At 40.0% G+C, this 12,554-nt stretch overlaps 1 protein-coding gene across 1 annotated transcript in view; it reads right to left on the reverse strand.

The window, feature by feature from the left end:
* slc25a21 (solute carrier family 25 member 21) overlaps positions 1 to 12,554 on the reverse strand; it is a 544,109-nt gene that overhangs the window by 20,064 nt on the left and 511,491 nt on the right. The window contains exon 9 of the mRNA XM_028821245.2: positions 8,747 to 8,928. Within this exon, the coding sequence (XP_028677078.1) occupies positions 8,747 to 8,928 (182 nt within the window). The remainder of the gene's footprint in view (positions 1 to 8,746; positions 8,929 to 12,554) is intronic.

Genomic DNA, 12,554 nt, shown 5'->3' on the forward strand with positions numbered 1-12,554 from the left:
CAATATTCCTTATTTCAACATCCCAAAACATTTTTCAAATTCCCAAAAAAGTCTTTAGAGTGTTTTGCATTTTGCAATTGCACAAATTACCACAAAATTAATCTTAGTGTTAATTTTACAAAACTGCGAAACGAAACCTGCCTGTTTTGCTCATTCCCAGCTAAGTTAGTAATCATGGAGACAAGCACAGCAGTGTTGTTAGTGGATGTCTACATCTTCTAAAAGAAAAGTGCAGATGAATTAAAAGCAGTTAGCAGGGCTGTCGCACAGTTTTAGGGACATAGTTTCAAATTCTAGAGGCGTCCCCACAGTCTTCCTGTGTCCATGTAGGTTTTCTTCTGAGTGCACCCTTTTCCTAACATCCACCCAAGGATGTGCATTTTAATTTAGTAGCTAGATTGACCGGGTAAGAGTGAGTGCGGGCGGATGCTTGATTCCTGGATTGAGAAAATGGATCATGTCTGCAATCTGTGATTTGAGCCTTCTCAGTTGTAATTAAATAAATGCAGTATGGCAATGGTAGAAATATTCTGTTACATTTCATATGTTTAAAACCCACTTATCACATTCCACATCTATCTGAGGTCCTGCATTGTGGGGCTGGGAGTATAATTCAAAGCAGATTTTATATCAGTTGCAGACACCATGTCTTTATGTGTCAGGCAGGTAGCACAGTCCTGAAAGACTTTATTAAGAGAGGGAGACAGTAAGTGGCTGTCATGAATGTAGCAAAAAAAACAACTCCGTTGAGAGGTTAAACCTATGAGCAGCACTTTGTGAAATGGAAAAAGTGGAAATGCAAGAGACCTGTTTAATGATAACATTCACAGAACATTAACAACAACATTTTTTTATAGAACACATTTTCACCCATGACAGAACCTCAAAAAAGAAGATCTTGGGGATACAAAACAGAAACAAACTTTAAATAATAACTTTAGAAAGACCTTGACATAGGTCAGAAGTGAAAGTCAAATCAGGAAAACTACAACAGGAACCACCCTAAGCTAAGATGGGAATGACATCATAGCTTCAAAGTACTACATGGTGCTCAAAGAGACAGCTAAATAAATAGATTATTATTTTGCATTGTCAAGTCAACGATGAAACAAAATGTCAGAAGAAATGCAATGAGAGCACAGGGGAGGCCACTTTACGCGGATCTGCCTTAGAGATTGTTACGCTTTCTTTGAAAAATAGATGAATATTCCAGTCTCACTAGATACACACTTGAAGGAAGCTATGGACTCCTATGAAGTTTCAGGGGGAAGATGAGACTCCATCTCCCCAAAACCCAACACAGACACAGGGCACAAGTTAAAAGCACAAAGATCTGTTTATTGTGTGAGAAACTCTTTCCAAAGCGTTTCCCACCACCATAGCCTCAAGTGCAATACGGCATTATAATTCTTAATTCTTGTCTCTCTCTTTCTCTGTCTCTTGGTCTCTGCCTCTTCTGCTCCCTCCAGCAAGCTTCGTCCACCTTCCACCCATCTTTGGCTCGCCTCTGTGAGGATAGCAAGTCCTTTTATATTGGCCAACCCGGAAGTGCTTCTGTTCTTCTGTCCACTTGGTCTGTAAGCACTTCCAGGTAAGGCGGAAGCCCCATGCCATATGGCTCCTTAGACTTTGCAGTGTCCCCTGGCGGCACCCACAGTACCCAACAGAGCTGAGGTAAAGAATTCCAAGTCCGAAGATGCCCTGCAGGAATCCGGAGCAACATTGCAACCCAAGGAAGCTGCAATCTAGCGCTCTAGGGGGAGGCAGTGCCCTAAAGAAGCTGCCTTCCCCCATCCTTCCATCTCTTGGGCGTTCTAGCCAGGTTGGGCTGTCAGATGTCCCTTACAATGCATATATATATATAAAAAAAGTTAGGATACTGTGTAAAATGTAAATAACAAATGCAATGATTTGCAAATCATTGCATTCTGTTTTTATTTACATCTTACACAACATTTCAGCTTTTCTGGAATTGGGGTTATGTATATATAAATGTATATTACTTATACATACATATACATACACACACATATTCACATATATATGTGTGTGTGTATTAGCATGCATGAGTGTCCAAAGACCACCTCCCAGGCTTCTCAAATGTAGGCAATTCCACACCGGGGCAAGAGGGGACTCCGTGAATACACCTAGTGTGGGCAATTGACTGTGCCCCTTTTGGTCCGACGATCATAAAAGCTTGACAGCCCCACAAGCTGGTGTCTCATTTGAACTCAGGCTAGGAAAGAGTAAGGACCTAAAGTGCAAAGACCCTTTAATAGAAGAGCCGAGGAGGTTATTACTTACCTTTTTGTTTTGAAATTGTGCCATTGTACACTTGTTTTGTTTATTTACATCTTGGAAGTAAACAGGGAGAACCAGTTGGCACCCCAGTGTTTCTTGGGGACTTTGTTGTCTATCTTTCGCCCAACCACAAAATATACTGTATATTTCATATATATTTTTTCCTTCTCTTGAACTTCTGCAAAGTTTTATTTTTCCATTGGGAACAAATAAAGTACATCTGATTTAATCTCATCTCATCTAATCTATATAAATATTACATACACTTCTTTCTGTTTACTGTATTATCTACTCTCTATATATAAAATCCTAAGCCTAAAAGTGCACTGATTTTGTGCAAATGATTTTATGTGAAGTTTTTATGTTACGCTTTAAATCGGGTTTATTTTAAAACCTACATATATACGGTATGTTTGGCATCATTCTTTTCAGAGTTTATCGAACTTTAATGTGATGTTGTTAGATATTCAGACTCTTATTCCGTTTTTAAATTATAAGCTAAAAAATTATCAAGAACCCATGTCCCACGAATCAAGACTTTGTGCCAAGAGATTTAACCACATCCAGGGCCGGAAATAAAAGACATAGAGTAGGACAGCTGCTGTACAGGCTTTTAAATGTTCGTGGCGCCATGCGAGATACAGATCACTCAGCACGGCAGCAGCAGCAGCAGCAGCAGCAAGACAGCAACTGATTGAGCAAAGAGGAGGTAAAAAAAAACTGTATTTGTTTCCCATTGTGTCACCATTTAAGAGGGGGCTTCGGAGGAGCGGCCGCATCTCCTTGGGGTGCATTCAGCCCCCCTCTTCGCAACAAGAGTGGCAGAGACGCAAAGTGGCTGACGCATAGCGCAGGCCGGGGGGTTTGGCGAATGACGCAAACACGGTGTTAGCCCCCTAGTATTATATTATATTATATTATATTATATTATATTATATTATATTATATTATATTATATTATATTATATTAGTCATTAAGCCCGTTACAATAACGGGTGCTAGAACAGTAGTGCATAAATAAACATTAGTAGGAACAGTCTATATTAAATGGCAAAGGACTTTGACCTCATTCTTTTTGTTGGTCGTATTTTTCTTTGTCTTTCAGCCTTTCTTTTGTTGATGTTTACTTGCTGAGATGACCGTTCTTTGTGTGCTGCCACCGTGTATTGTGTGTTTTTAATTTTCTGTGACAGTAATACTATCTTGTACGTCCGCTGGCTTGTACGTCCGTAATATACCTTTAATTTTCTCTGGCGGTAATACAGGCGTGCACATCGGTAACATGCCTTTAATTTTCTCTGACAGTAATACTGGTTTGTATTTCCGTAAAACGCCTGTAACTTTCTCTAACAGTAATATCGCGCATCACACCGTGCCCTACGCATGCGCACTTCACCAGAAGACACACACACACACGGACACCTGGATGCACACTGGGATTATATTATATTATATTATATTATATTATATTATATTATATTATATTATATTATATTATATTATATTATATTATATTAAAGAAAATGGATAGAAATGTTGCTAGACTGATAAACAGTCAGACAATGAACCTCCTGGACATTCAGAAAGTTACCAAAATCCCCCTTTCTCAGAACTGACCCTTAACTGCTCACCCCAGTGGTTCTCATTGTGTGGGGCGGGTCCCCTAGGGGGGGGGCGCAAAGATGTGAAAAAAAGAAAACAAGAATAGAAAATATGAAAAATACATCTATTGAAACCAAAACAAATTAACTTAAACTACATTCTGATACTAGAAAAATAAACATAGAGTTAGATAAATGTCGATAAAAGTTAAGTAGGTATAATATAGATAGATAGATAGATAGATAGATAGATAGATAGATAGATAGATAGATAGATAGATAGATAGATAGATAGATAGATAGATAGATAGATAGATAGATAGATAGATAGATAGATAGATAGATAGATAGATAGATAGATACTTTATTAATCCCAAGGGGAAATTCACAATATATTTATTGTGAATATAATTAAAATATGCACCTATGATATATCATTAATTTAAAAAGAACAAATTGGCATTAGTGGGCTCCTTTCAAAAAAACCTTAGGGGGGCACAATTAAAACTATTATGAAAACTCGGGTCGCAAATACTTAAAGGTTGAGAAACACTGGCTAACCCTATCCACAAGCATGGTGTGTCTGTCATGGGGATTTATTTTAAAGGTACACTGTGGAAAGATTTATCTACTACACAACCACTTCTCTGTTTTTCACCCCAGAAAGGAAAAGCCGGGGATGAACTATCCATTGAATATCTACAGCCCTGCCTCTGACTCCACCACTTCTGGTCCTCTGCAATAAAAGTCAGACTGTGCATTTTGGGACCAGCAAAGCTTGAGGGCAATCAAGAGTGACTGGAGAAGTACAGTAACTCACCTCCTTATTCATTTTCTGATCATGCATAGCCTGATATCCAGCTGTTAGATGAGGTTTCCTCTGGCTTCCCAACTTTTTTCATATTTTTGCTTTGTAAATTGTTTTCCTAATTACAGCCCAAGACACAGCAAGACAGCTATGTTAGAGAGAGAGAGAGAAATATAGGAAATGCCCTAGAAATGAAAGGGACTCTATACGACAGATAGTTAATTAGATAGGAAATGTGCTCAATAAGACAGATAGATAGATATGGGGAAGCTAATGCAATAGATACAATTTCAAAGCAGATGTCTGGCCTATAATGAAAGACATAGCTTGCTGAGCTTAGGCAAAGTAGCAGCAAAATGTGATAAAGAAACCCTGATCTTATAGGATTAAATGGAAACACTCATTTATCACTCCTGTCTCTACATACTGGGGTGTGCTTTTTATTTGTGCTCACATATTTAGCAAAGTGGCCTTCAATCCCACGCTAAGGTTGCGTCAATCTTCATGCTATGGAAGCACTCCACGCGAATGGCTACTAAAGATTTACTGGAACCTTCACAGATCATGTTGCACACTGCAGTGTTCTGGTGAGCAGTTGCAGCCTTTTAAGCTAGACATCACTTTACTGCTACCAAATGTAAACTTTTTTAACTGTACTTTTTAAGGAAGAGTTACGATTCCTTAAAGCAATCTTTATTGCCTCATTTATTGCTTTTAAACACCAACATGAATGCTCACTAGGGAGATAATGTGAAAAAGAACCGGGACGGCCCATGTGTTCATGGAATGTGCGCACAGCAGATGATGCCATTACTGGAGCAGACTCTTATCTACTGGCTGTTGGGGCTTTGGCCATGGCAAGGGATTTCTTTGTAATGTTATTGTTTTGACAAATGAGCGTAGTGCTGCTGGCTACTGAAAACTGCTCTGTGTTTCTTAATAAAAATGAATAGAACGGAGTAAAGAAAAGTCTGACAAATGCAGGGAGACCATTCAATCTATCAGACTTGTTTGGTTACTTAACTGTCCCAATGTCTTATCCACGCACTTATTTTAATGTTGTGAAGGTTTCAGCTTCGGCTCCATGACCTGGTAGTTTGTTGCAGATTCCCAAAACTATTTGGGTCAAGAAGTGTTTCCAGCCTTCATTCTTAAATGCACTTCTCCTAAACTATTACTGATGTCCTTGAATACATGATCCACTATTTTATTATTTACATTGGTGATGCTGTGACGGTTTTGAAGAAATGGATTACATTGCCACGTAGACTTATTTGCTCAAGACTTAAGAGATTTAATGCCCTTTAAGCCAATCGTGGTACAGCATGCCCAGGTATGGAGTGGCACTAAGAGACAGGTTCATGCAAAGCCAAGACCCCAGAATGACCCTTTTTCATTGGGAAATCGGTGTTTAAAGCTGTGTGTCATTGACATGGACCACCTTCTTATTGTATCATGTGTGAGCCTTCAAGGGTGTATCCAGGATTTCATTTCAGTGGAGGACCAAAAATTGTATAAATCAAATCTTGTTTAACAAAGTACTGAATTAAAGGTGTGAATTCCAGTGTATTCGATTCGATTTTGAGAAACATGTTTAAATTTTAGCATTTCGGATTATTGAGTGTAGACTGATGGGCAAACATGACAAATGTATCCATTTAAAATTAAATCTACAACACAAAGAAGTGTGCGGAAAGGGATGGGAGTTTTGTTCTTGTTCGTCTTATACAATTTCTCGTATTAGAAATTTATTAGTTTTCGCATACCCCTTGGGGTTAGAGCGCAGGGTCAGCCATTGTACAGCGCCCCTGGAGCAATTACAGGTTAAGGGTCTTGCTCAAGGGCCCAGCAGAGTAGGATCTCTTTTGGCAGTGACGGGGATTCGAACCGGCAACCTTCAGGATACCAGCGCAGATCCTTAGCCTCAGAGCCACCACTCCGCCCTTACGGAGTGAATGCTTTATGAATCCACTGTATTTAAGGCAACCTCTCCCACACAGATAACTACGCCTTTGTCTCCACGTACATATTTAATTTAGAAAATACAGAAATCTGAAACAAACTAAAGAACACGTAGAATCCCAGTATCCACTTTGTGATGCCCAGATCCATTACATTGTTTAGTGAATATAAAATTATCTTTGATGCACGAGAAAAATCCATCTGCTTCATGGAACAATATACTTAAATGGATATGATTTAATAATTTTGACAATGTTGCAAATTTTTAACAGGTATATTATATAATCTATAGCATGTGGAGCAGACAGCTTGGGCTCTTACCTAGCAGGGACGCCTGTGTTATGGAACGATCGGGGGAGAGGACTGGCGCAGAGCACTAGATGGCAGCCCATATCCCCCCCAACCCAACAACCCCCCTGCCATCTAGCCCCCCCCCCATACCCCAAAGGGTTGCAGCAGTGCCTTGGATTCCCATAGGGCTTCGTGGGAGTTCGGTACAGCCCTGTTGGGTTCCATGGGTGCTGACAGGGGGTGCTACAGGAGCTGCAGTGCCCTACTATGTCAGGCTTCTGCCACACCCTGGAGTACAACTGGATCATGCTGATGATGGGCCACCTGGGGTGCTCCTGGGTGCAGCATAAAAGGGAGTCAGGACAGAGAAGACAAAGCTTGCCAGAGCAGGAGTGGAGGAGGAAGAAGACAGAGAGAAGAAGAAAGAAACACAGAAATAGAAGAAAAGAAAGTTCTGTTGCTGTGCTTTTATACTGTGCATTTATGGGAAACATTTTGGGAAACGTTTCCCACAGAAAAATAAAAAAAAGTGTATGTTGCTAAACTTGTGTCCTGTATCTGTCTGTGTCAGGTTTGGGGAGCTAGCGTGCCTCCTGCAAAAGTAATACCTCAGCTAATGAAGCAGATGCTTTCCAAGATTTTGGTTTGTTTTAACAAACTTCATTATCAAAGGTAGACAAGCCATAGGAATAATAGGCCTGGTAGTGGGTACTTTTCAAACTGTACTGGCTTGAACAAGACAGTAATGATTTGATGAAAATGATGGGGAGAAACGCCTTGTTTGGAAGAGGCAGGGGTCAAAAACAAGAGACAAGCCTGTCTGTTGACAAAACCTAACCACAAATCAAGAAATCAAAAATCGGGAACAGGAGGAAAGAAGTCTGATAACCGGAAAGTTATCTAAGTAACGTGCAGAACCAATTAAAAAGGCAAAAAAATGCTAGGTTAGACCATAAAAATAGTTTGAATATAAATCAAGGGACATTACACTAAGACTATATAATGCACTAGTGAGACCACATCTGGAGTACTGGAATTTTATATTATAACTAGGGGGCTTTGCCCCCTGCTTGCTTCACTCACCAACCCTCTTCGCTACTCTGCTGCTTGCGCATGTGGATTTCACTTTCACCAAACGACAAATCTTTTAATTCTCGCGGATAGGCCTCTTCATTGTGAAGAAACACTACTTTTCCCTGATGGCAACACAAATTAGACGATCTACAAATCTCCGACTTAAACTTTAAAGCCAACCAATATCTACATACTTCTGTCATATCACCTATGTCCATATATTCAATCTCTTTTCACTGTTCTGTTATTTCACCGAGTAATAATTTCCATTTGTTAGCGCTAATGCAATCTTTACTATCAGTTTTTTGAGAGTTTCGAATTTTAGTACTTTCATAATCTCTAACCCGCTCTGCATGTGCCAACGTTTTTGAACCTCTTTATGATGTTCTACTTTGTGTTCTACTCTTTGTCTTTTATTTCTGACCCCGCTTGGAGATGAGAGCGCAGGAACTGTGTCTGACAATAGCATTCACACGAATAAGAAGAAATTGGACCGTGGGAATTGTTCTAACAACATCACATTAAAGTTCGATAAATTCTGTAAAGAATGATACCAAACATATATATGTAGGTTTTAAAATAAGCCCGATTTAAAGCGTGACATGAAAATGTCACATAAAATCGTAGCACTTTTAGGCTTAGGATTTTATATATATAGAGTAGACTTAGATATTATATTTTATATTGGCAAAAACTCTGTGTTACTTACCCTTCTTCTCTATAAATGAGAGCCATGGTCTGAAAGCAGGATCGATACTTTATCACTCCAGGGATGGGCTGTGGACCCTGAATACGACTTTTGGCGACATCAAAAGGGATGTTGACGCAGGACGCAATGGTCCCTGAGACAAGGCCAATCGCAAACTTCCTGAGGAATTCAAGTGTTGGGTCCTGTATATTTTATAAGAAAACAGAACAAAAAGTGTATCAGCTGAACAGCAAAGAGAGTTTGGTCTGTGGTAAACAAAAGTGAGGAGAAGACAACTGTAAGAAAGCTAGAAGTGGCAAGCAATATACTGATCCTATCAAAAAGCAACACTGCAGAAAATCAAGACATGGGTGCTTACCTGGGAGGAATCCTCATTGTAAACAATTTAAATCACAAATTGTGTTTAACAATTATATATTACATACACATACTGTGCAAAAGTCTTAGTCAATTTAAATAGTAAATAGCTTGTCAATAGAAAAGAACATAGTTTAGATGTCTAAACAATCCCTTTGCAAAAAGTGAAGCAATAATTTACAATATTTGAATGTTCTTAAAGAAACTAACATAGTAATGGAGGACATCTGAGTTAAAAAGAGTGAGATATTTGGTAGGCTGTGACGGAGCAACCAGTATCCCTGCTGGGATGGATCCTGCTACTGTACCTGGCCAGGTGGCCGTGAGAAAGAAAGGTCTGCTGTGGAGCGATGATATTCCCTTGCCATGCCAGGACCTGGACACAGAAAGATGCTGTGGTAACAGCTACACCGGGGTTGGCATCCCAGCAACCACAGAAGGCCACTCTGGGTAGCTGGAATGTCAGGACAGTGAGTACATGCCAGCTTGCTGTGGGCAGAATATCCCCCCATACACCAGGTGGCAGGATATCATTTAGCAAGCCCCATTATTATTATTATTATTATTATTATTATTATGCCCCTGGAGTCCACAGGGCAACATGGAAGTTATGGTCTTAGGGCCCTGCAAGTTTCTGTGGGAGCCGTCAGAGTGAGCTGTTGGATATTGATTGTACAAGGATTATTGGTATCCTGCATGTCCTGGAAGCGCTTCCCAGGGGACAACAGATTAAACTCAGGAAGTACTCTTGGGTCATGTAAGGTTGTGGTAGATGTGGCAGTTTAACCTACAAATCTCAAGCTATACCAACGGTGAGTAAAGCAGTCTCTTCTAAGAAGAAATTTTGTAGCAGATTGTTGTTTTCAGATGGGCCATCCAGCTGTAGACCCAGAAACAAACGGGCAAGGCTAAGAACTAGAGATGGAAATGCCGGCCACAGAAACTGTGCGCAGCAAATGAGAAATACATCAAGCATACTTCCCTTTGAAATGGCAGAAACCACTGGGAAATTGCAACCAAAAAGCAATTTCTTCAAGATGGAAAGACAAATGACTCACAAAACGATAAAGTTTGGGATGCACAAAAAAAAAAAAAATATATATATATATATATATATATATATATATGAGCACACACACACACACACACACACACACACACACATACATATACATACATACATACATACATCATATATATATTTATATATATATATATATATATATATATATATATATATATATATATATATATATATATATATTTAACTTACAGAAGAGGAACCAGAAAGAACACCAAGAATTAAGTAAATAACAGAAAGCTAGTTTTAGTAAACAAAATAAACCACAGGGAGGGATACCACAAAGACATCAAACAAAATACACTATAAAATAAACACAAGAAAACAAGAGAACTCCAGCCTTGCTGGGTCTGACTGTTGAAAGCCATGTCTGGGGTGACCCATCAAACTTGTCTGGCTCACCACAATGTCAAACCAAACACCATTACTTCCCCTTTCCCTGTCTTCTTCTGCCCATCTTTCAGACAATATATATATTTTTTTTACTACCAGTTGAGTGTTTGCTCCAATCATCTCCTGGCTATTAAGCTCTATAAAGCAGCTTTAAAGTGCAACCCATAATTATTTTGTGTTAAGTTCTGGAATATCATCTGCATCATCATCATGTCATCTGCATCAGGAACGGTCATAAATTTGATCCTGATGGAGCTTGGAATTAGTGACACATCATGGTCACATACAGTATATTCCCTCTCTGAACTGTTTATCACAGGCATGTCAAACACGCGACCCCTGGGCCGCATGCAGCCCGCAACAGAAATCTGTGCGGCCCGCATGACAGATCCTAGTTAGCACTAAACTTGTACAAAATGATTACTATCATTTGTGATTGAATCATTCTGCATCTTCGGCGTTACTTATTGACTTTTCTTACTGGTACTGGAAACGTCATCTGCTAGTATAGCCATGAGCCTTGTCCAAAGTTAATGAGCCGCGACGTCGCAACTGAAGTGCTAGGCTGCAGCAGCCTGGCAGCAGGGGCGGCCTTAGGCATGTGCAAACTGTGCACCTGCACAGGGCCGCCACGCCAATTAGGTTTCTGGGATCCACAATTTCCCAGGACCTAAAGTGGGAACTAAACATAAACACAATTGTTAAAAAGGCTCAGCAGAGGTTGTACTTCCTGCGCCAGCTCAGGAAGTTCAACCTGCCTCAGGAGTTGCTCATCCAATTTTACTCTGCAGTAATCCAGTCTGTTCTATGTTCATCTATCACAGTCTGGTTTGGCTCAGCCACAAAACAGGACAGGAACAGACTTCAACGGACAGTCAGGATTACAGAAAAAATCATTGGTGTTGATCTGCCCTCCATTCAAGACTTATACAGATCTCGAGTCAGGAAAAGGGCAGAAAACATCATTGCAGACCCATCACACCCTGGTTACAACCTTTTTCAACTTCTTCCCTCTGGTAGGCGCTACAGAGCACTGTACGCCAAAACTACCAGACGTGAACAGTTTCTTTCCTCAGGCCATCACTCTCATGAACACTTAATAATAATAATAATAATAATAATAATTCATTACATTTATATAGCGCTTTTCTCAGTACTGAAAGCGCTATCCACACAGGGAGGAACCGGGAAGCGAACCCACAATCTTCCACAGTCTCCTTACTGCAAAGCAGCAGCACTACCACTGCACCACCTGTGAGGACTTAAGTCAATCTCACAGCATCAGGGACAATACTAGGTAAAACCGGAGTCCAATTCCTTGTATGTGTACATATACTTGGCCAATAAAGCTGATTCTGATTCTGATATATTGAATATAAAACAGAAAGAGAAAATAACGACACAATTGACGGCAATGTGGCCGAAAAACATTGTGTTTCTTGTTAATTAGTATGCTGTATTTACTAATGTCGCTCGAGTCAGAGCAGTAAGCTATATATAATATTATAACGTTCTGCCGTAATGAGAATATCATGGGCCGCTACTTGGTTTTCAAGAATTGGACACGCGCATATAGAAGCGTGTCACTAGCACGAGGCAGTTATGCAGTGTCCGCAATGGACGTGGCCATCTGCCGTGCATAAGATACCATATTGACATTGGAGGGCGAAGGGGCCACCGATTCTTTCTCTGCCTAATGCCCATACGAGCCTAGAGCCGACCCTGGCAGGCTACACTACTGGCTGGGCTGCTGAGACTGGCCACTGGGCAGAACTGACCATCACGAGTAGTAATAGCTTGCATATTTTCACGTTTTTTTGCTCTAGTTTTATGTAATTTTGTGCTAGTATTGTAACGAACAGTTAGTGCAGACTACAGCTGAAGATCTGAAGTGGATGCGAGAAGTTGGTGAGTTGTTTATTAACAAATTTTTGTGATTTTGAGTTTGTAAAATTAGTGTAGGTCAGGGGGCTTTTT

The sequence above is a fragment of the Erpetoichthys calabaricus genome, chromosome 16 (assembly GCF_900747795.2).
Source record: "Erpetoichthys calabaricus chromosome 16, fErpCal1.3, whole genome shotgun sequence".
Lineage (NCBI taxonomy): Eukaryota > Metazoa > Chordata > Cladistia > Polypteriformes > Polypteridae > Erpetoichthys > Erpetoichthys calabaricus.